This window comes from Lycium ferocissimum, chromosome 1 (assembly GCF_029784015.1).
Source record: "Lycium ferocissimum isolate CSIRO_LF1 chromosome 1, AGI_CSIRO_Lferr_CH_V1, whole genome shotgun sequence".
NCBI lineage: Eukaryota > Viridiplantae > Streptophyta > Magnoliopsida > Solanales > Solanaceae > Lycium > Lycium ferocissimum.
This window is the reverse complement of record NC_081342.1, coordinates 60,425,779-60,451,491: the sequence shown is the minus strand read 5'-3', so window position 1 is coordinate 60,451,491 and position 25,713 is coordinate 60,425,779. Positions and strand designations below refer to the sequence as shown.

At 35.8% G+C, this 25,713-nt stretch overlaps 1 protein-coding gene across 2 annotated transcripts in view; it reads right to left on the bottom strand.

The window, feature by feature from the left end:
* Positions 1–14,265, bottom strand: part of LOC132056549 (uncharacterized) — a 28,735-nt gene extending 14,470 nt beyond the window's left edge. Inside the window, exons 1-6 of one of the 2 annotated variants that reach the window (XM_059448812.1) lie at positions 14,114–14,265; positions 12,380–12,533; positions 8,084–8,323; positions 6,156–6,302; positions 3,758–3,836; positions 355–538 (exon numbers count right to left, since the gene is read on the bottom strand). In XM_059448812.1, the coding sequence (XP_059304795.1) occupies positions 355–538; positions 3,758–3,836; positions 6,156–6,302; positions 8,084–8,323; positions 12,380–12,509 (780 nt within the window). In that variant the 5' untranslated portion in view covers positions 12,510–12,533; positions 14,114–14,265. Of the gene's footprint in view, positions 1–354; positions 539–3,757; positions 3,837–6,155; positions 6,303–8,083; positions 8,324–12,379; positions 12,534–14,113 lie in introns of those variants that run through there. The other variant, XM_059448819.1, reaches the window with a different exon arrangement.
* Between the last annotated feature and the right edge of the window lie 11,448 nt (positions 14,266–25,713).

Here is a 25,713-nt window from a genome sequence, read left to right as displayed (position 1 = left end):
GTTCACCCCCCTCTTGAGTTGTTAATTAGGTACGACACAATTCACTCCCCTCTTGAGTCTTTAAGATGCACCCAAACTAACACTGGTGAACAGAGAGAAGGTGATCATACAGAAGGCAAGTAAGATAAGAAGGATAGAGTAGCTGGAGTCAGGGGATGGGAGGTAATTCTTTAGCCAAAGGGGGTACAGTAGTTTTTGTTGTATTTCTATCGTTAATATTGAGAGAAAAATAAGACAGGCATGAAAAATACCTTGCTAGTAAGTTAGTTTTCTTTTCATCGCCAGTTTCCAGATTTCAAAAATACTTCCAGAGAAAAAGGAAATATGGAACTCGTATAAAAGAAAAGTTCACACCTTAGGCTTTGCTAGAAGATGCACATCGCGGTGTATCCCCGACAACCACCAATGATCCTGATCTTCAAGATAGGAACCATCACTCCATCTCATCACTTGAACAGCCAAACAATTTCCTTCCTTTGACCCACATGGATGGCAAAAACCTGTGATCTCAAATTCGGCAGGGAGTCTGCTATCCTGACTGAACCATTCAATAAAAATTAGATCAATTATCCATTACAAAGATCCATATAACTGAGACTTTCATCTGTACTTTAGCTTCAAGCCTCTCAGTCCAGCATGTGAAAACATCATAACTGGTATACCATGTTTGAAATCAAATAAAAACAAGTAGAAAACACCATAAGCTGGGAAATGGAGGAGTTGAGATATGAAAAAGTATTGAAAGCATAATGAAGAATCCCAGAAACAATGCATGTAATTGGATGTGTTAGGAGTCCAAATCCAAGAGAGTGAGTTATCAACAAGAATACAAATACGAGGTAAAGAACTTCTGAACTTATTTAAACACTTGCAGCAGCTTTCTACATAATTGCAGAAGCGCCATTTAACGAAATTGAGACAACAATGGGTGACAGCACTAACCGGAAATATGAAAGTGACAAGATAGTTCTTTATAGCTTTGCTCCCTCCACATGTTGGATTATCCTGTCTTACCCTTGCTAGAATCCTCAAAATCATTCGAATATATTCTACCAAACTCATTGCGAGGACTACTTATAGATGTAAGTCACTGACTTAGGTGTTTAATACACAACAAGGGTCAGACAACAACGAAAATAGAGAGGAAAAAACTAGAATTATCTTGAATAGATCGTAACAGAATACAAGAACTCTATCTAAAAAGGAGTTTACGACACAAGAAACAATGAAAGTATAGACTACATGATATAACGGAAGTTATTAAATAACATAAATGGTGGGATTTCCTACTCCCTCTGTCCCAATTTATGTGATACACTTTCCTTTTTTAGTCTGTCCCAAAAAGAATGATACATTTCTATGTTTAGAAATAATTTAACTTAAAACTTCGCCTTTTACCCTTAATGAAATGATTTTCAGCCACACAAATATCAATAGCTTGTTTTAGACCACAAGTTTCAAAAGTCTTCCTTTCTTAAATTCCGTGCCTAGTCAAACTATATCACATAAATTGGGATGGAGGGAGTAATTATTTTAAGAAGAATATTATCTACTATAAAGCTTAACACATTGATTCGTCTAGAACATTCTAACATATAACTGTACTTGAGCTTGTAAATTGATACTGAAAGTCAAGTATGCCGGAAAAAGTTTTGTTGAAGATTCATCCACAACAGGTACAATGACGTGAATCTTTAACATAGTTTAAATTGGCGGCTAAAAAGTAACCAAGAAAGTTGCCCAAACATGACAGGAAATTCAATATTAAGAGAAAAAACTTAATACCCGAACTTCACTACCACATTGGAGCAATGCCATAAATTCAATACATCAGCGAGACTTTTTTTTTAGAATCGTAGTGTTAAGTACATCAGAGAGACTTAATACTCAAAATGCTGATAAGTGGAAATTCGATTCAGAAGAGAGACTCAATACCTAAACCTTATATTATTAAGAAGAACAAAAGAACTTAGGTATGTTTCGCTTGAGAAAGAGCTGGAAGAGTAGTCCACATAGTTATCTGAAGAGATGATGTTGCCATTTTCAAAGAAGAGACAAGAAAAGTACAATTATGACAAATGTGTAAGTAGCCAAAACTCCACAAAGTAAGTACTCAGCGGACATGGCGTGGCGCATTAGAAGAACAGTCTGTTCTAAATTGCCAAGTTGTAAATAGTTAGTTACTAAGATCTGATTATGAGTTATTAAATGGTAAGCTGAATAAAAATTCTCAAGTGAGGCACCGTGTGATAGGAAGGCAGAAACTTTAAGTCACTGCCATGTAGACGTGTCACCACAAATAATAGTGAGGGCCCATCAGAAGACAAAACACTTGAAGATGAGTCCGGATAGATCTGAAGTGATGCTAGAAAGAAGAGTTAATGACACAAACCACTCCACTTAGCTGCCCTGGCTTCCTACACCAAGTTCACTCACTCCATCATTACAATTTTAAGAATTATCTCTCCATCCATCTTGGCCTTCATAGAGGACTCTCATGGCTTCCTCTTCATTGGCAAAGTGAATGAGGAACCTGGAGTTCCCTAACTGTGATACCTTTAGACACCTTTTAATTCTCCAAGCCTCAATTGCCTAGAACACCACAAACTTCCGACGAACTGACTCTTCTAACCAAGCAAGTTCTAAAAGAACTTTTCTCCTCTGTGCGTAAATATGACGCACACAGAAAACAGGATCTTTTTCCAATCTTCTACGACTTCAGTCCAAGTCTAGCACTAGACATTTTAAAGCATCGTAGTATAATGTATATGGCTTGAGTTTGTGAGACACTAAAGGGGAAAAATCATACTTTCTAGCCATTCTCACTAAGCTTCGAGTCTACCCGTTTTACAGTGGGCAGATACTGGTGATGCCCAGATGGGCCAATCCATATGGGAGACTACCCGCAAACAGTAAGTACCTCATTGGAGAGTCGATAGAATCCAATGCACATGCTCGCACTTGTAGCACACTCATCGAAATTCTCTTCTCGATGTGCGATGGACTGTAGGTGACCAATTGGGTTGTGGTTGGTTGGCCTTAAGTTGCAGTCTTGCATGCACCAATGCTCCGAGGTTGTTGTGATGCCGAAACTCTGATGTTGTTAGAGAGTTCGTTTGAGTTCAAATTCTCTCCTTCAAAGGTCTATGTTTAGAACTCGCAACATTCACCACAAACGTGCAGCAATAAGCATAGAAGACCCCCCAAATTTTGAAGGATAAATACTCACGATATTAAGACAATTTATATTTATTATCTTCAAGACATTTGTCATTTTTAATCCCTTCATAAGTTGCTCCAGAGAAAAGGCTACAAAGATTAGCTTATGACCCCAAACAAGTAAGGATCGGCTATATGAATCCTCTTTGACCGTGTTCTCCATTTGAACTCAACCGTGTCATTACGATACCACATAAAAATAAGTTTGGAAGAAATAACCATTGTCACGAGATCAAGGACCTGGCTGGAATGGGTGCAAAACCTCGAGCTCAGGAACGTGTGGTTTTGGTTCTCTCGTAGGATTCCTTCATAAAGAAGGAAAATGATAAACTAATGCACGATTTTGATAACGGAAATTACAAGCCAAAAAAGGCCAGCAAATAGATACATGACTCATCTCAACGTAGCAATACCCATGATAATAACGTTCAAAAGCAAGACCACTATGAAAATAAGAGAACCTAAAATAAGGATCTTAATCAAGTATTCAATTAGAAAAGAGAAAAGGAGCATGGAGATATCAAAATGGAACACAAACCTATATCCAACAGGAACTCCATTCACCCAAGCGTAGAAAGCTGAATCAACCGCTTCAAAATGTAAAAATATCCTGCGACCTGTCAAAAAGTAGTTGAAGATCACATATCATTATTGACAGCCAAATGAAGATAATGAAAAAGCAATACATTTTACAATAAAAAGGATAATGAAAATGCAAATGTACACATAAGTTTGTCATAGCGAATGTAATAAGGACAAAGTATAATGACCAGACCAAGGACTAGTCAATGATCAATAAAGTACCATAAAAAAGGGACGAGATAGTTTTAGTCTTCAATTATCCCACCTTGGACAACTTTAACCCTTGGGGGCTTAGGTTTATTGATGAAAATGGACATGAGATTGGAAAATAACCCAATCCTATGTCTGGAAAGTAGGCATGTGATTGAAGAGAGAATGTTCATTCTCAGTTTAGCTTATTCTTGTCTTGTTATTCCCTCGCCATGGAGCAAGACAATATCATGGTGAGGTTAGCATTGCCAATTCAGTGTTATAGCACAACAAATTACAACAACAACATACAAAATTCTGTGTATACCATTACCTTCAAACCTGTGAGTTGCTGAATTTTGCAGTACATTGGGGGTCTTTCAAGGCTTCTCAACTCAAACAAGGAAGACAAAATCAATTGAAAAGGGGGCAGTAAAAGATGCTTCACTATTAGATCACGCTGCAAGTTTCTATCAGTAGAGAATCAAACTAATTTATGGCCTAGTAGAGAATTATGGAAGACAAAGGTTCCTTATAAGGTAGATTGTTTTCTTGGTTAGTGGCTAAGCAAGCATGTCTAACGATTCTCATTCCAAAAAAAGGCTAGCAGTTGTCCAGTAGAAGTTTCCTGAGTGAAGGATTTGATGTTCAGCTGGAAGAGCGGAGCTACGAAGAAGGCACAATTAGTGGAATGTTACTCCTCTTGCTTTTTTGTGGGTCATTTGGAAAGAGAAAAATAGAAGAGTTTTTGAAGGGGTGGAGATGAGCTTTGCTCAATTGAGAAGTAGTCTCCGATCCCTTATTTTCTTTTGGTGCACCCTGTAGTTCCTGTTTGTATAGAGGATGGGGTGTCTTTTGGAGAGAACCATATTTTGTAGGTTTCTCCTCTTTCAGTATACCTCTTGTATATGGCAGTGTTGTCAAAGGCGCGCTTAAGCCCTGAAGCGAGGCTCAAAACATGTTGAGCGCTTCGCCTCACTTTATGTGCGCTTCAGTGTCATCATCAAGGCTCTAAGACATACTTTTCCTTGCCAATGAGCCTCTCTTGAAGAGGTGACACTAGATAATTGATATTTCACTTTATCGTAATGTTTTTACAATTTCTTTGTCCATATATTTGTCATTCATGCTTATTATTATTAGTCTTGGACTAAACATATATATATGTATATTTGTATTTTTGCACCATTGCGCCTTTTTTCATTAAAGCCCACGCTTTATTTGCGCCTTTGCGCTTAAAGCCCCAGCTGACCTTAGAGCTTTTTTGCGCTTTTCGCTTTTGACAATACTGGTATATGGCTATAATGGCCTTCTTATTATGAATGAAATACTTGACTTGATCAAAAAAAGAAAGCTTCATGTGTGAAAAAGAAACACTCAGGAAGTATCAGCCCTTTTTTTTTTTTGAATCAAGTAAAAGATTTCATTGATAATAAACAGGTCAACTTGATCGTATACAAGAGATATCCCAAAAAAGGAGAAACCTACAAAATACAGTTCTGTCCAAAGACACCAATCCTCTATACAAACAGGAAGTATCTGTCATTTATTTATGCATATCTTGTCTCACTTCAGCTTTAGCAGCTTTTTTTAACATCCTGGGATTCCGTTGGGTAGTGCCTAAATCTGCACTGGACTTACTCAAATGCTTGAATTGAAGATGCCTTAACCCCGGTATGCACAAAATATGAAATACCAACCCTGCTTGTATCTAGTGCACAATATGGAAAGAGAGAAATTTGAAGTGTTTTTAAATTTGACGACAAAGCCAACTCAGTTCAGAAGATAAAGTTTTAACTGTATAGTTTTGATTTCTTTCAGTGTAAACAGGAAATTGCAAATAATACAGAATCTATTTTAGAATTTATAGATTCCTCCAAGGATAGATACGGAGGTCTCTTCTTTTTTGGGTCATTCCTCTACATTGTATATATCATAACACTCTCTCAGTGTTGATTAATTCTTTAATAAAATCATACCTTTTAAAAAAATACTGGGATAAATTTTGCCAAACAGACTGATATTCAACAACAAATTAAGTCACTCCCTCAAATATATTTTATATATGATATAAAATAGGTGACGCTATAAGAAAGATGAGTATGGAATAGGAACCAAGCAGTATATTTTAGGGCGACACAAACTGGAAAAACATAAAACCTCACCTTCCCATTCTTCAGGAAGGAAGAAAAAAGTTCTGTAGCAGCCGGTAGGATTATCATCTGGAACTTTAGGTGGATTGAAAGCAAATGGATATATAGTATTTGTGTAAATAGGCCGGTCGTATCCATGCATCTGCCAATTTGAAGGAACTGTATTGATTAGAAGAGCACAAAAGTCAGAAGGAGAAACTGATTAAAAAAGTAGAAAGAGAAAAATGACCAGCTAAAGACAGATAAGTCTACCACTCGGTAGTTTCCAGCATAAACATGAATTTATATCATAAATGAGCAAGAAAAAATTTAAATAAACATCTTGAGAAAAAAAAGATAGTGTTATGAGGAGAAGTGGTTTTATAGCTTTATGTATTTGCAAATATTAGTTTCCGGATGCATATCCAAACATGGTGATAGCAGAAGGATCTAAAATTAAAAACAAAACCTATGCATTGATAGATTGAAGTAATGGCTTTAGTTACAGCGAGGGGCTGGAAGAGAGAATTCTGATATTAGTTTACAGAAGGGGCACTTTAAGTTTTGAATATAATACAATCTTGCTTCCCCTCTGTGGAAATGTTAAAGATGTAGGTACTGATAAATTGGGTAAATAATAAATCCATAGATGCAAGAAGAAATAACAATGATCATAAGATGAGTCCAAACAAATTTAAAAGGGAAAAGGGTTAGATTACCCTTATACTTTCAAATATTGTCTACATTTAACCTCCGATATACTTTTGGGAAATATGTACCCCTACCATTAGAAAGTATTCAAATATATCCCTATTTTTAACAGCGCTTGATGTGATCCAGTTATTCAAATGCCACAGCGGACGCCACGTACGTATTACAATTTTCTTATTTTTTGAAAAAAATTGAAAAATCCCCTTTTAATTTTGTATAATCCTCGAAAGTTAGGAGGGCTGCAGATAGAGAAACAGAGAAGGGCAGTACAAAAGAGAAGCTAACAGGAAGCCGCATAATCCGTAAAACAGTAAAAGTACATTTGCAACTCTACCATCATTTTCTTCAAGGAAATCCAACAGTAGATCAGAAACAACAGTGACTACTTGGTTAGTGGCTACACAGGCTGTTTTAACTCAAGATAATGTGATGAAGAGGGGTCGTCAACTATGTTCCAGATGTTTTATTTGTGAAACTGAAGCAGAGACGATTAATCATCTTTTCTTACACTGTAAAGTGGCAGAACAACTTTGGCAGATTTTTCATAATTTGAAGGGTCTAAAATGGACAATGCCAATGAGTACAGTTAAAGTTCTAGCTTGCTGGAACAGAGATGGGAATCTGTCAGGACACAGGGAGAGATGGAAGATTGTCTCGGCCTGCATCTGGTGGACGATATGGAAGGAGAGGAATCATAGATGTTTTGAAAATAAAAGTATCACTTTCCAGAAGTTAAAAATGAACTGTCTGGTGTTTTTTCCATTTTTGGTGTATTCATGAACTCCCTCAGGAGGCAGAGGACATAGCTAAGATTTTAGATAGCTTATGAAGGAATAGGCGGTAGGTTTTGTATTTGTGACAACTGCTTGTAATTACTACTGAAATACACTACTGGTGTATTTCTCTGTTCATAATAGAAAAATAGAAATGTTTAACTGTTCAAAAAAAAAAAACAACAGTAACTACTTGTTTTACTTGAAGCAAGGTGATGAAAACCTTGAACATTTGACATTACATTATCCAACAATTTAAATCTCCAAAAGATAATATATCTACTATTGTGAAAGACATCCTAATACAGGAAGACATATAGAGGTCTGTCCACAATCAATAGAGGTACAACTAGTAATGGAGAAATAAGTGCTCAGAAAATTCAAGCATTCAAAAGAGTAAAGATCAGTGAAGGACTATGAGCTGAGCCAGGCACAATTTTTTTTTTAAAGTGAGTAGAGCTCTATCAAAATCCATACCTGGTATTTTCTCCCATGAAGAATCTTGAAATGAGCTATCATAAAAATTCGTTGGAACGTTACTAGGGCCAGGAGCCAACCAGAATTTCCATAAGCCAGACAAAGATTTAACGAAAGGTAAACCATTAACCCAGTAAGCAGCACAATCAAGAGCTCTAGAAACAGCATCATCATCCCAAACTGCAGATTTTGATAACAATAGATCCACTTTGTTGCGCTCATTCCAATATCTCAGAGATCCTAGATAGCACCAGAGTGTCAATAAAAGTTACGAAGTAGGAGCATTAGAAACAAATAATTCAATGAGCACCCAAGGGTGTGGCCCAGTGGTCAATGAAGCAGGTTGAGAACCATGAGATCTCAAGTTCAAAATTCAGCTGAGGCAAAAACACTAGGTGATTTCTTCCCATCTGTCCAAGCCTTGGTGGACAGAGTTATCTAGTACCTGGTGAGAATAGCAGGTACCCCGTGGAATTAGTCAAGGTGCGCGCAAGCTGCCCAAACAACACGGTTGTAAAAAAAATAATAATAATAATAATAATAATTCAATGAAGAAACTTTTAAAAATGACAATCAAGTTTATCAGTATACAGTCAAAAGGTGACACAAAATTTATGGTGTTTAAACTTCTTCAACTACCAAACTTCTGCGAGACAACGTCAATATCAGGCTTTATCTAATTTCTTAGTAATAATCCCGGGATTGCATTAGGGTCCTGCTTGACATAAAAAGGAGAGGGAGTTGTAAGCACTATGACAGTGCACAATTAGCATGAAGAATACTATCAAGAACAGAATATTTCTACAAAGACAATGAAGATGGACAAACATAAGACTCAAAGTACAAGGACTCTGGAAGCACCAGAGACCCTGATATCTTAGGTATGTATAGCATGTTGTGTGATCTTTCACCCTTATCAGTTAATTGCAAAACCGATGCTTGACAAATGACAAAGCTTTGGATGTGCGCAGCTTCTAATTGATCTTCATAGCTTCTAGCCAAAGACTACTTATCTGTTACTCAAGGATTATATGAGTATAAGCAGGTTGCAGCAAGCAAACTCGCTATTCAACCTAACGACCTTTCAAGAGGATCAGAAATAGCCATTTAAGCTATCAAGACAGCTTGAAGCAATTGAATGGAGACTAATACAGTTTCAGGCAACCAAAAGGGACCAAGGGCGAAAACTCACCCACGTATTTACAAAGCCACCTTATACTTAGTTATGCCAAGTGAGTCGATTGACAAACTATGGCGCCCATGTTCTTGTTTCATGTATCAGAGCTCAAGAATTAGAAGGAAAAGAAACCAGCACTCACATTAGAATTTTAATGACTACCAAAAGTTCTGATTCATCAATATATGTGAAGAAACAAAAGGACAATAAAATTTGAAGTCAAGCAACTCCAATTGATCATTAGTGTAGGGGAAAACGTCCAAAAATGGCCCTATCGCATTCAATTGGTCTTATGAATACCCTCTATTAACCTATTGGGAGCTCTCACCGTTACTTTCGTCCTCTATTTTCCCTGCCTCTGACGATCTTCTGCAGTGGCTGAGGCTTTTAATTAAAGGGAAAGGTACAAATTTACCCCTAAACTATGCAATATGGTATAGCTTTTCCCTCCATTAATAGTTGGGTTAAATGAGCACCTTCCCTTGGCAAAAGAGCTCAAATACACCATTATTTGCTAACGGCCAAAGCTTTTGGATTAATTAATTTTAATCTTAATGTTTATTATTGGAGCCCCACCAGAGAATTCTTGGCCGGACAGAGAACATCATCGGCTGCTACCTCCTCCGTCTTCCACTTTTTCTTCTCAATACAATAAAAAAGGTAAAAACCCGCTAGAAAGGTACTCTAGAAAAGTAATCCACGGGAACAATATCAAAACCGCTTAAAGAAAGACTAGGATTATAATTCTCACCAATGCGAAGCCAAGAAGGTCGTGGTAGAGGCCTAGTCTGAAAACAAATTGACAACCTTTTCCCCCTACCCCACCCCACCAACCTCCCCCACAAACCAACTCAAAATCCCACCCTCCTATCACCCAATGGCATACACAAAACAGTATCCGCATTTTTTGGCAACTGGGCTATTATATAAGTTTGGGTATGGTATTTGGGGATTTTGGAAGAAGGTTAAGGGATGGATGTGATGGTGGAGGTAGTGGCAGGATAGTAGGAAAAGAGCAGTAGAAGAGGAAGTGTGGAATCGTGGTAGAGAAAGAGAAAGAAAAATTTAAATTGAAGTGTGGGATTGAAATGATGCTATGTGGCAACTCCAGTGTTAAACATCAAGACTAGACTAAATTAGTCTAAAAGCTTCGGTGGTTAGCAAACAAGGGCGGATTTGAGCTCTTCTGCTAACGGTAGGGGCTCATTTGACCCCAACTAATAACGGGGGCAAAGCTTGAGCATTTTGCATAGTTCACCGGCAGATTTTGACCTTTTCACCTTCAAAGTAAATATCTCCCCAAGCCACTGTGGAAGACCGTCAGAGGCAGAGGAAAATTTAGGACGGGAAGTAACTTTGAGGGGGTTTATGAGCCAATAAGTGAACACGGGGTTCTCATAAGACAAATTGAATACAATACGGTTCCAGTAGTGTAATGTATTGATTTGAGCTCATTCAGTATCCAAATTATTCTCCTGATAATATCTCAAAATAAATTTCAGCTTGTCTCAACATTAAACAAACCTGAAGAGAAGTTCCTTAAATCTACCAAAAAGGTATTTAGATAAATCCTATTTGGAAAGGGGACAGTAAAGGATGCTTCTTCGTAAAATCATGCTTCCAGTTTTCTATCAACAACAGAAACTAATGTATGGCTTTGGAAACAACTATGGAGGGAAAAAGGTTCCTTATAAGATAGCTTGTTTTTCTTGGTTGGTGGTAAGGAAATATGTCTAACACACGAGAACCTTCAGAAAAGAGGCAAGCAGCATATGTTTCTTGTTTGACAAAAACCCAGTCTATCTTTTTGCTTCGTCATGTACACTTCAGATTTTGGCAGCTTTTTCATTAACATCCTGGTGTTCTGTTGGGTAATGCCTAAAACTGTGCAAGACTACTCAGATGCTGTAATAGAAGAGGCCTTAACCAGGGCATGCACCAAAATATGGAATGCCATCCCTGCTTGCATATGGTGAACAGTTTGGAAATGAGAGAAATTTGAATCTTAAGAAGACAAAGTCAATTCAGTTGAGAAGATAAGATTTAACTGTATAGTTTTGCTTTATTTATGGTGTAAACAGGAACTGTAAATGAAAGCCAATCTGTTTTAAAATTCATGGATTTCCTCGAGGGATAGGTAGGGAGTAGTGTTGTCAAAGGCACGCTTAAGCCCTGAAGCGAGGCTCAAAACATGTTGAGCGCTTCGCCTCGCTTTATTTGCGCTTTAGTGTCATCAACAAGGCTCTAAGACATACTTTTCCTTGACAATGAGCCTCTCTTGAAGAGGTGACCCTAGATAATTGATATTTCACTTTATCGTAATGTTTTTACAATTTCTTTGTCCATATATTTGTTGTTCATGTTTATTATTAGTAGTCTTGGACTATATATATATATATCTTTGTATTTTTTCACCATTGCGCCTTTTTTCATTAAAGCCCATGCTTTATTTGCATTTTTGCGCTTAAAGCCCTAGCTGACCTTAGAGCTTTTTTGCGCTTTTCGCTTTAATTAACACTGGTAGGGAGGTTTTTGCCTTTTGGGGGTCATTTCAGTTCACTACATGTAGTACAGCACCATCTCAGTGCTGATTAGTTTCTTTAATAAAATCTTGCGATTTCAAAAAAATAAATAAATAAATAATACATCTCTCAGCTACTTCTCTATAATTAACATATAACTTCAGAACATTAAGGAATGTAAATTGCCAAAAAAAAAAAAAAGTACCAGAAAATAAGAATGAACAATACAACTAATTATTTGTCACAATAACATTGTAAGCTTCATCTACTCATATCTGTAAACCAAACTATTGATAGGCATAAGAGGAAAACTCTATCAAGAACAAGCCCTTAGCATGGTCGTTGTTAGTATTATTATATACTCCCTCCGTTTCAATTTATATGAACCCATTTGACTGGGCACGACATTTAAGAAAGAGGGAAGACTTTTGAAACTTGTGGTTCAAAATAAGCCTTGAAAATTTGTGTGGCTGTAAATCATTCATAAAGTAAATTTGTTTCCAAATTAGGAAAGAGGTCATTCATTTTGGCACGGACTAAAAAGGAAATAGGTTCAAACAAATTGAAACAGAGGGAGTAGATGCAATTGAGCATTACCTTCAACTGATTCATGGCAATGGAGTGGGACATGAGAATCTCTTTTCCTCCACTTGAAAAAATAAGGATCTTCCCATGCCTTGTAACCATTATTTGATGGAAGAACCATTTGACTGATTAAAGAAGACATCACTTTTAGTTAGAGTCACACCTCCTGCAAATATAGATTTATGTCTTTAGCCTCCAAATAATAAATAAAACACATGCTCAAGAATCTCAGGATTTAATATCAAGGCGCACCCAAGGGTGTGGCCTATTTGTCAATGAAGAGGGAGGAGAAACGAGAACCACGAGGTGTCAAGTTCAAATCTCAGCGAAGGCAAAAACATTCTCCTATCCGCCTAGGCCTTGGTGGTAGAGTTACTTGATACCTGAGTTGGTGGAGTAGGTACCAGGTGGAATAGTCGAGTTGCGCCGTAAGCTGGGCCGGACACCACCATCATATAAAATATCAAAGGCCAAATACAACATTCTGTCAGACCCAATTAAATGTCTTCTTCTCCTTTTAGGCCATCTTTTACACATGACCTTTTTGGTGGTATGGAGGAAACATTTTTCCAATTTTCTCATGTTTAGTTAGTAAAAAATTTTGGAAAATGTTTTCTCTAGAAAAACAAATTCCTCAAAGATGACGAAAATAAGTTCCACAAGTGGCATTCCACACCAATTGTCTCCTCTTAACCTCCAACACACCCCATCCCCACCCACCCCACCCCACCCTCACACGTTACCCTCACCCCCACCCCCATAATGTTTGCCTAGATTATATACTAACGCTTTTGGGACAACATTGCCTAGATTATATACTAATGCTTTTGGGACAACATTTTTTGCTTATGTACCAAACACAAGAAAATGAGTAGAAAAATCACTTATTTTCCGGGGAAACATTTTCCTTCATACCAAACACAGCCTCACTCCATTCTTTTTTTTTTTTTTTTTTTTCCCCTAAAGAGATGGTCAAACAAGTGCTGCATATTATACTAGCAATATACCCATTCAAGGGAGTACATCCACTAGTACTCAATACCCAATAAACACATCTTCAAATTGGGCAAAATATCATTACATTAATCTCCATATACACGTAGTATTAGACAAATACAGACAAACCCACACAAAATATGGTTATTAAATAAACATCTTTTTCTTCAAGAGACTATGAACTAAGGATATATACTTCTTGTATAAGTTGCAGCACTACATAAGAAAATTGCTTGTATCTCAGTACAGGAATGTGATGAAAGTTCTTAGGGTGGTTTGGTAAGTGGAATAAGGTGGCATATCCTAGAATTAAGTTTGGGATTAAATTTATAGTGTGTTTGGTTGACTATCAAACACAGTATTTAATACCAAACTTAATCCTGGATATCCCAGCTTATTCCATCAAACTTGAGATTATTTTAGATAAATTAGTCCAAGAACTATAATTTCAAGACTATAATCCCAGGATAATTTAATCTATGAACCAAACAACCCCTTATATCACACCTTATCTCATCAAACTTGGGATTATTTTATCTTGGACATGGTATAAATTAGTCCAAGGATTATAATTTCAAGATTAATCCCAGGAGAATTTAGTCAGCGAACCAAACAAGCCCGTATAGACCATTAAATTGTACATAGTCCTCAGAAATTACAAAGAATCAAAGAACAGTTTCAATGGATATATATACAGAATAAAAAGTTAGGCTGGATAGTGCTAAATATAAAATATGTAAGAATTCTTACCCAAAATTGAGATTATAAAAACTGAGAGGACTTGTTGGATGAGGAAAGAAAAATGGAGAGATAGATCAGGTAGAGTGGAAAGGAGCGTGGGGAAGTGGGATGAGAAATGTTGACACTTAACCACTACCACTAAGAGCACGTTTAAATTACGGAAAAGGTCAAATATACGCATTATTTGAGTTTGTGTGCAAATATATCTCTCCCATTATGACAACTTACATGAATCACTGCCTTTAAGCTTCTAACAATCTGCAGCTACATTTTATATATTTACATTTCATGACTAGTTTAGGGCAATTCATTATATTTGAGTGTATTTGAATATAATGTTGAGTTGTAGCCAATCTTATTTGATGTCCCGTGTATTTGAACGCATGTAATATTAATTTCTTTGAATACATGTGTCTTCAAAATGATTGTATTTCACTTTATTTAAATACACGAAGGAGCTGTGTACTCCAGTATATCTATATTGATGTATCTTTTTTTTTTTGCTATATTTGAATGTATTCGACCTCTGATCAGCAAGGCCATCGCTGGACGTTGCAAAGGTTGAATGTATTCGACTGTATTTTAATGTATTTGAGCTGTCACCGACCAGTATTTTACTGCTATAGAGTGTATTCGGATGTATCAAACAATGACGGGTAAATTGTATACAAACATGAAAATTCAGATACAAAATTTCATATACACTGTATTTACTCGGAAAAATTATATACAAACATATGTATATCGGTCATTCAAACAACATCTACAGTCAAATACATCTAGTTTGCCCAAAAATACAATCAGCTAAATACATTAAACCTATATTTACACTAAAAAAAAAATGACAAATACACTCAAATCTCAGATACAAGAAGGAGAAGAAGTCATGGAATGCACTTAAATATACTCAGATATGAGCAAGAAGGAGAATGACGAGCAGGTATATTTGCTCAATTTGAGATTATCTCCACTCCTCAAACACGAATACAAGCCTCAAATTCAATCCCTCAAAGATTTGCTCCTTTGGTGGAATAATTTCTGCCGGTGACTTGATGGTGGTGTGGCAGATCTTATCGCCGCCACTTTAAGTTTCTTGTCTTCAGGATCTGATTCTTCTTCGTCATTTTCATGTACTGTTTCTTCTTCTTGTTTTCGTATTCTTCTTGTTCAACATCAGCTTCTTGTTTATGTCTTGTGGTTCTTCAACTTCTTGTTGTGTGGATTCGAAAGCTCTGATTTTTCGCTTCTTAGCCATGGGTGACTATTGAGGTAGAGAGAAGAGAGAGAGTGAAAATTAGGGTTTTCTGATTTGTAGAGTAGGGTTTCGGTGTAAGGATGATAAAGAGGAGTACAACTACGATATGTAAATTAGAAAATCACTGTAACTACGTAATATTAATAAATTAAATAGTACTAGTTATTATCAATAAGTACCTCTTACAAATAGCTACGACAAGTAAATTTTCCTTATATTTTCAGTCAAAATATATATTTTTCCTTATACTTTCGGTCTAAGTAGACTCATTCCGTTGCACTTTTACACTGATTTACTCTTATTTTTAATAGATGAACGCGTGGCGAACTGAGAAACAAATAACTCATCCCGATTTTAAATACCCAATTGACTATGCAAACCCACCCATTTAACTCATCCCTACCGATTCCCTCCACTTTGGCCCTTATTTTTGTTAATACAGGGGTATATAAGCCCGAGTGTTAGAAAGTAGAGAAAAAGTCCAAACTAATCCATTATCTTTGGATTTTGGCTCAAATTAATCCTGTTTCTTTCCCATCGAGCATAAATAGTCCACATTTTTAATGGTACTTCCTTCGTTATAATTTGTTTGTCTTAGTTTAACTTGACATAGAATTTAAAAAAGAAAAAAGACTACTTTTGAACCTTCTAGTCTTAAACTAAAGATGTGAACTTTCCAAGTGTGTTTTGATAAATAATTGGTGATAATCCAGGTAGAGGACGCAAACATCTGGTAGTTCAAGTAGGAAACTAGCAAAAAATTAATACTTCATATGTGTTTTTTGACCATTATCTCTTATTTTTTTCATTTTAATTTTTTTCAATTAATTTCTTTAAGTATCCGCATGAAGGGCCATTTGGCTTTTAAACAAAAAAAGAGAATGTACACCTTGCACAATCAAGTACCAGTCGAGGTGTGTTTTGATAAATATTTGATGATAATTTAGGTGGAAAATGCAAATATCTGATTGTTCAAATAAAAAACTCACAAAAAAGTGATACTTCATATTTGTTTTTTGTCATTATCTCAAAAAGAAAAGTAAAACAATCAATTAAAACAGCTGCAATTGAGGGAGTATACTTTTAGTTTTAATCCCAACTTCCGTCGGTTTGAACACCTCATCTACGCCTCACATGAGATTTATTTCCTTGGAAACAAAATTACCACTCGTTTTGTTAAGAAATAACCCAATCAAACCTTTTGCTAATCTCAGATGGTTGATAGTAACTATCTGTTCAACATAACCGATAAATCTTCTTGACTTCTTGTCACTTATCTTATTTGATGTTTGGAAATAGTTCAATAAGTATGTCATTATTATCCGATTCTTGTTATCTTTTGAAGATGATAAATAAGAAGAAAATTTCTAAGAAGGACCACAAACACAATAAACAGTAAAATCTAAACTTGACAGGATAGTACTTCCAACTTACAAGTTACAAGGGATATGATAGTGTATTAATGGATAATTTGTGACAACCATCTCCAAGATTTGCTATACTCACTCCGGTTCATAATAAGTGTTCACTTAGCCTTTTTATTTTCGAAATAAATGTCCACTTACATAATCAAAACGAAATTAACTTTATTTTTTCGGATTTGTCCTTATTAAGTGCTAAGTGACCAGATCCTAATGTGTCAAGTTAATAGTAATATCCAAATTTTAATTAAGAGGAGTTTAATTAAAATATCTATTTTTTCGTAGGAGTTGATATTTTGGTGTGCTAAAAGCTAAGCGGATACTTATTTTGAACTTGAGGGAGTAGTAGTGTGTATAATCATGACACATGGTCGTAAAATGCTATATTGTATAATATACATCAATGGAATTCTTGATTAAAAAAAATTAAGGATTTTTACAGTTAAATTCTAGTTCCTTGACATGGCATCTCATAGTTATTTAACGAACAAAATAAGAGGAAGAGGACGAAACTCATAGATGCAACACTCACTGAACGATCACTTTGAGCCACATTTTATTAAAGAATGTGGATTACTTGTGCTTCTTGTGAAAGAAATAGGATCATTTTGGGCAAAAGTCCAAAGATAATGATCAATTTTGGGGTTTTTTTTTTTCTTCTTCTTAAAATGTATGTGCATTAGCTTTTTTTTATAAATAAGCAGCAAGTATTTAGAAAGAAGTGCTAAATTTGAAAATAAGTTATTGATATATTTGGTAAAAGGGATAAAAACTTGTTCGGTGTTTACCCTCCCAATGAATGCAAGACACGTGTCTTTCATTCACAAATTTATCATTTAACCATGATTACGTGATATGTATTTTTACTTTAAGTTTTGGTTACTAAAATTTAAATTATTGATTGAGGGTAAACACTTGGTATAAATAAGTATATGCTGATAAAAGGTGCTAAACTTTTCCTATTAAAATGCCTAAAATATCTTTAAATCTGTCAACACAAAAAAAAAAAAAAAAAAAAAAAAAAAACTTATAATTGCAAGATTCTTAATTCAGGATTGATAATATAAATTAAATTATGTGTCAATTCACTTTTAAGTTTTAAATTAGTTAGATAAGATTATTTTTCATAAATTAGATAATTTACTTAAATAACATATATAATAATAACAAACATTTCATTCTCCTCGAAATACACTCGTTCAAAGAAACTTTAAAACTTTTTTCATGGATCTTGTGCCTAACTCAACTCCAAAAGCTAGCTCATGGGGGAGGATTGCCCAAGACCATATAAGAAGGCATTCCCATCCATAAATGAACAATGTGAGACTCAATACCTCCTTCATGCTCAGGACTGGACATCTAGAGCATGGACAACATAAGATTGAGGTGCAACATCGGTAAATGAATTGGGATGTATCTGGCTCTGATATCATGTAAAGAAATGAATCTTGAACTTAATTCAACCAAAAAGCTAGCTCATGGGAGGGGTTGCCCAAGACCATATAAGACCGCCTTCCATCCCTAAAGGAACGATGTGGGATTCAACACTCCCCACACGCCCAGGACTGGACATCTGGAGCGTGGACGATATAAAATGGGGGCTCAACATAGATAAATGAATTGGGATGGGTCTGACTCTGATACCATGTATTTAAATGGATCTTAGGCCTAACTCAAACGCAAAAGCTAGCTCATGGGGGGAGAATTGCCGGAGAATTGCCCAAAACCATATAGAAGGCCTTCCCATTCCTGAATAAACCATATGAAACTCAAAAATTTCAGTACAAAACAAAATTCATTACCACTAGAAGCGTTTGATGAAAAGATGTGTACATGCTTATGCTACGCTTTGATAGACGTAGAGATCTAGTAGCTCAGTTGGTTGACTACCTAAACTTTCACCTTGTTGGTGAGGGTTCGAATCCCCACGTTATAATTCCCTTTTGTAATGACCCGTTTGGTTGTTATTGCGTCCCCGACCCTTTTGATCCCTTTCTGAGCTTTATTAGCTCATATTTAACCCGCGGGGATCGTTGGCACGCTTCCTGAGGTCATCAGAGTTGATTTGGGTAAGTTTTGGCGAAATTTGGCTTAAAAGCGAAGAATGGTTGACTCAAAGTTGACCTTTGGATAAACGGACTTTTTTCGGGAATCCGTCGATTTCGAGAGGTCTGGATGGCATATTAGAAGTTGTGCGTATATTCGGTTTGAGTCCCAATGCACTCTGATTCGTTTTGGGACTCGGTTTGGATTACTAGGTTGGAGATTTCAGGAGTTGACTCGATCAACGGGCCCCCGATAGAGATTCTGAGACCACGAGCGCGTTCGTAGCGCATTTTATGGGGGGGGGGGGTAGCGTATATGGCATGTGAGCAGGTCTTACCGAGCGATAATCGAATTTCAGGTGCAAGTTATGAAATTTGAGTATGTGACCTAGTGTCTGGTGCCCGCTATGGCAGCACTAAAACCGCTATAGCGGTGCCTCTGTAGCGACAATGTGATTTGTTGAGGGACCGCTGTGATGGTATTAGTTAAGTCATAGCGGAGACATAACGTGGCGGTCTCGACGCGCTTGAAGCGTAATTGTTGAGTCAGAGGCCTTTTAATATGTTAAACCCTTAGACACTAAGTCATTTTCCCATATTTCGTTCTTGAGGCTTAAGGAGGAGATTTTGGAGGGTTACCGCTGATTTCTTCTCTAAGGTATCAATCTTGTCTCTAAATGATTCACTAGCTTTTCCTAATCAACAATCCATGCCTAGATTTCTCTTAAATGGTAAGAACAAAAGGGGGTTTTGTAGATTTTCTTCTCTAATGATTTGATGATAATGATGATAAAACCTTGTTTATTTGGTGGATTTACCATGGGCTAGCCTGATATTGATGGGTATTAGCTATAATGACTTGAGTCTTCCCTTTCCAAGGGATAATTTGTGAATTTAAGGTTAGGGTTTATACCCAAACTAGGGAATTTTGCCTAGAATCCGAATTTGGGTAATTTTGTTGGTTATTCTAGCTTGATATTGATGGGAATTGATCACCTAGAGCTTTAATTTCATGTTGGAACCTTTAGATTCCTAATTTTACTCTTTTAGTCCATAAAACCCATTCCATAGGTTGGGGATTTGGGTCTTGAATAGAAGTAGGGTTCGTTTGATGTTCTTCTTGATTCTAATTTCTTAATTCGAATGTGCCTAGACTTTCTTTATCTCGAGGCTCAGAGGAAAGAGAAGTCTAAGGAGTGATTGTTGGTGATATTGCTGTTCGGCCTTCCAGGTAGGTTACAATTTATCCTATGGTGAAACTTCATTTAGCGAAGCATATATTTAGACAATATTATCGGAGAAAGCATGTAAACCTTCGGGTATGAAGTTGGGTTGTATATTGTCTTAGGTTGGGTCCTATTGTGTGGTTGGGGTTAGCCACCCCGTTGTGTTGTGACTTATCTTGTCCTATTATTGTTGGCTTGATGCCACATGGGGATTGTAGTTGTTGGAGACTATTGATATATCTTGACCATGATATTGTAGTATCTTACCTGTTGACGTTTGATACGAGGATGTGTTCTATTATGGCTTATTGTGTAGCCTTTTCATGATATTGTTGGTGCACCCATGCGTGGTACTTTTGATATTGATTTGATTATTGACATTGAACTCAACATTGCACGCATTCTCATCCTTCATGATATACTATTGATACATTGATGATACTTGAGAAAGCACTGTTATGAGCTGGGCTCAGTTGAATGAGAGTGACGTGAGGATCGATGTCCGATGGTTGTCCCGAAATCGAGGATGTGCGTAGCGATTGCCGAGGTTATTGACGAAATCGTTAGGCAGCTATTGCCGAGGTTGTTGCCGGAACCGTAAGGTACATGGACTTCGCGAGTCCCCCATGGGTTGTGTTATCGAGATGTGATGTTCCACCATCGGAGTACATGTATACACATCATATGCATTGCATACACATTTCATACATTATTGCGTTGTATTATGCTATGGCTTCTATTGTGATATTCTTGTGATGTACTTGTCATATACAGATTTTGACTGAGTATGTTGAGACTTGGGTGTCACACCCCTTTTTCCCACAAAAACAAGATTTATTATGTTAAGTTCAAAGGGTTTTAAATTACAAAGTGACGAAAATTGTGTTTCAAAAAGGAATTTATTTAGAGAAAAAGAGTCGCCACCTGGCATCGAGTTTTGGTATGCCAAGTCATCGTAAAATCGATATCTCTTTCAAAACAAGTTTGACTCTAAAAACTTATCAGCGACAGAGATTCCAGTTAAGGAATTCTGTTGACCGAGGCGAAGGTGTGAAGTATCCCTCGAGTCCTGTAGTTTTAGGACGATTGCTTTAATTAACTCGTATTGGCTTAAATAGAAATCCAATCAAGTAAAATCACGTAAAACAAACAAGCACGCGCAGAAGAAAAGTTCGAAAATAAAATCCGAATTATTACAACCCGAAATAAAGAAAAATGCGAGAAAATAAACCTAAACTACACTATGATAAACTATGCTAAGCTATCCCCGACATCCCGAGGTCTTCTCCACGAACGGCCTCCATTTCTTTTTTTTTTCTTTTTTTTTTATTACATTTTTGTATTCTTCCGGGACATCCCACCCGGGAATGAATATACAATATTGAAAGCAAGTAAAAGAAAAAAAACACAAACAATTTAAACGAACCTAGAGCCCGTTTGGATTGGCTTATAAGTTGCTTATGGGTTGCTTATAAGCTGTTTTCAGCTTTTTTGAGTGTTTGACTGGCCAGCTTAAAGTCATTTTGTGCTTAAAATAAGCTCAAAAAAATAATTGGGCCTATTTGACTTAGCTTATCTAAAGTAGCTTATAAGCTGAAAACAGCTTATAAGCAAAAAAAAATAATTTAGACTACCCTAACTTATTTTTTTTAGCTTATAAGCTGTTTGCAGCTTATAGGCATAAGCCCATCCAAACAGGCTCCTAACGTTTGCCTACCCAATCCAATTTATATAACAAAAATACAAAATGATATAAGCACAAACTCTTAAAATTTTAGCCTAACCGTCTGTTAATTGTCAAAATGAATCCAAATCCATCCCCCAATTTCTTTAATTCTCGTTAACTTTAATTAAATCCTCCTTAATCGATTTCGTTAAAATAATACACAAACGTCGGTCATCATCCATCAATCAATAGGATTAAGCACAAAAATCATCAACACAAAATCATGTCACCATAAAAAATAGAATATTAATCGACAAGTAATGAACAAACAAAGGAAGAATGGACCTTAATTAGCTTCAATTCCACAAAATACTGTTGATACAATGTATCTGTGTGTTGGTGTAAGTGGGGTTGTGACGGGTTGAAGAAAAATGGGTTGGTTTCAGATGGGTTATGATGGAAAAAGAAAAACAGGGGATTGGAGAACGATGGTGCGAGGTTCGGGGGTCTGTTTGGTGACTGGTTGTTGTGGGATTTTCCGGTGTAGGGGTTTAACGAGGAACAAGATTGTTTTTAGCGGTTATGGGTGGTTGGGTAGAATAATAAAAGGCCGAACCCATCTGGAGACAACTGTGGTTGACAAGATCTTTCACTTAGACACCTCAACTAAGACTTGTACCATTTAGACACCTGTAATAGGGTTCGATTGTTCCATTTAGACATTTTTGGCTGAGTTGGCAAGTTGAGTGATTATCACATAAACCAGGCGCGTGAAGGACTTAATTTTACAATTTTTTTTTTAAATCTCTTCTTCTTCCTTATCTCTCCTTCCAACACTTCCTCCACCATAAACCACCACCCTACCACCGCCACCCAACCTTCTCCTTCATTTCTTTCTTACTAACATGGCCAACTTTTCACCAATCTCTTTCTTTTACTCCTACCATTTTTAGGAACATTATTGAAGGAAGGATGTGAAGAACAAATTCACCAAATTGGATTCAACAATGGAGATTCAAAGGACAACTCTTTAACTCCCTACATCACCTGCTGACACTGACAGCCTTTCCATTACCATCTTCCCCCTTATATTTCCCACTTCATAACTGTCACCATTCTTGTACTACTATGAAAATAATACATACCCACCAATCATTTGAGTTTATTTTTCTTGAGTATAGTCTTTGTTCCCCTTCTATTTTGGATCTAGGATAATCTTGATTTTTTATCAATGGAGATTGAGGGTCTTTGTTGGTGATGGGAGTTGTGAAATTAGGGGCTTTACCCAGCCAGCTGATTGGGTTTTCAATAATTTGCAACCTGAATTCACTGTTTTCTCACCGGTTGGGATTCAATATGAGATTGCAGAGGCATAAAGTTGGGATTGATGACTTTGAGCTGTTGATTGTCATTGGCAGTGGTGTCGTTGCCTGGATTGGTCGGAGCTCCGACGTTAACTCGTGGAAGAAGAAGCAATACATTCTTTAATAATTATATTTTGGTATATCTACCACGTGCCTTTATTTAATTCGTCATATTGACACGTCATCGCGAGTGTCTTACACTCACGTTATATATTTAGTTGATTGTATAAAAAGTGTCTAATTGGAACAGATTTAGGGCAGTATAAGTGTTCAATAGAAACATCCCTGAGTTTAGGTGTCTAAGTGAAAGATCTTGTCAAACCCAGATGTCTCCCGATGGGTTCGGCCATAATAAAAATGGCGGTGATGATGGTTTTGCGATGAAGATGACGGTGATGATATATATATTTTTTTGAGTCCGTTTCTCTATATAAAACTAGACGGCGTATCCCGTTCTGCGCACGGGCTCAGCACTTTGGATTATAGTGTATCTATGTGTATGTAGTTATATTTGGGTAGTGATAATATATATATATTTTATATTGCTAATAAACATACATAAGTTTGCCTTTGTTTATATATATACACACACACTATGTTTAAAACACGATTAATATAACATTATAGTTTGTGCTCCGTATCCAAAACTTTATTATAGTAGTGTTTGCTACGAATACAAAGTTGGAAAAAATTTATTAATACTTTTTAAAAGAGAAGACTTGTTTAAAAGAAAAATATTTTCCTCTCTTTGAGATAAAACAATAGCAATTTTTAAGCATCAGTTGATACTTGAAATTTTAATTCGATTAATTTAAAGGTGTAAAATATTCTATTAACATTGTTAATGTATGTAGATTGGACCTAAAAAATACTTATTATTTTTTATCAAATTTTGATTTGGATAATTCTAATTCAAATTATTAAATTAATTTTACATGTTTAAAACGAAACAAAGTAGAAATTTGATTTTCTATTTAAACGAAGAACTACAAATTTTTAATTTTTGGTAAATATTCTTGGTTTAGCTCATTTTACTTGTCATGTTGTTTTTTGCATGGTTTTTTAAGGAAACGTCAATTAGAATTATAATTTGACTAATTTACCTTATTAATTATTTGATCTCCATTGAATATATTTTTTTTTACGACATTAATCTCTTTTCACATTTATTAGAGTAAGGAAAAAAAATGAAAAAGTAATTAAATTCTATCTTATTTTAAAATATAAATATTTTAAGTATATTTATTTTAGTAAACATGAAATAAATGACATGGCGGAATAGCGAAATCTGACGATTAAATATACGATTAGATCTCGGGCTAATATAAGAAAAGAAAGAAAATTGTATGATTTAATTTACTTAACCTTTTGAAAAAAATAATATGGAGTCCATATTTTTTATTGTATAATAATTTCATTTGCTTTCACTAATGGGTTGATACGCGTGTGTTATAAATCCACCATTATTGACTTAATGGGGATACTTTGGGAATTACATGAATATTGTTTGCTTTTTTAATATGGGGTGCACATTTTTTTCTTGAAATTGCTTCTTTTTTTTTTTTAATATGGGGTCCATTTTTTTTTATTTTTTATATTGCTTGATTTTTTTTAATATGGGGTTCACTTTTTTTTTCATGAGTTTGGAGATGGTGAGTTTCATTTTTTTTTTAATATTGCTTGGTGTTTTTAGTATGGGCCCCACCTTATTTTTTTATATTACTTGGCATTTTTAATGTGGGGCTCACCTTTTTTTTTAAAAAAAATTTAAGGTTGATGACTGACGACGAAGCATGACCCATGCTTCTACATAGTAGTAATGATTCCACCCCCACGATATTGTGATCTGTGTGACGTGTATATATTCCTAAAAATGGAAAAAAAAAAACAGGTGGGCCCTCCTACTCCTTCTATTTTGTGTGCTATGTAACAGAAAAGATGCTCCCCATCCATCATGTATTGTGTGTACTGTGTGCATTTTCCCTTAGTCACGTGTCCACCTTTTTTTAATTATTTTTTTATTTAAAGAAAACTCAAATCTAGGGAAATATCTTCCCTTTTGTCATCTTTTTTCATTTTTCCTTTGTGTTGATATGAAATAAGAAATACTTAATAACTATTTCTAAATAACTAAAAAAAATATACTATCTAAAATAAATAACTGGCTAAGTAAAATTAAAATCTATAAAGCATATATTTTGTAATTTTTCTTTCTTTAAAACACAAAACCTATACTCTAAACATAGTAAATATTTTTTTCTTTTTGATTCTCGAAAATAAGCCTACTAAAAATAAATATAAAATCGACACATCAAAAATTAAAGTTAAAAGAAATATTTAGACACTATAAGGTGAAACACACGGGGAGGGTCAAAATTACGTGTCTATATTGGGCACAATTGGGTTTAGATGCTAAACATATGTGATGACGTGTGCTTGGATTCTGGCTCGTGTTTGACTTATACCTTGTTGATTTACCTGTTTATCTTACTTTATTGACTTGATATGTGTTAGCTAAACTTAGTCGGCTTGTACTGACCTGCATTTGCTGCATTCTTTTATGAATGCAGAGTCCAGGTTGTAGGATCGACCTCTGCTTCTCGTGGCTGATAGTGGTGCCAGAGTTGGTGCT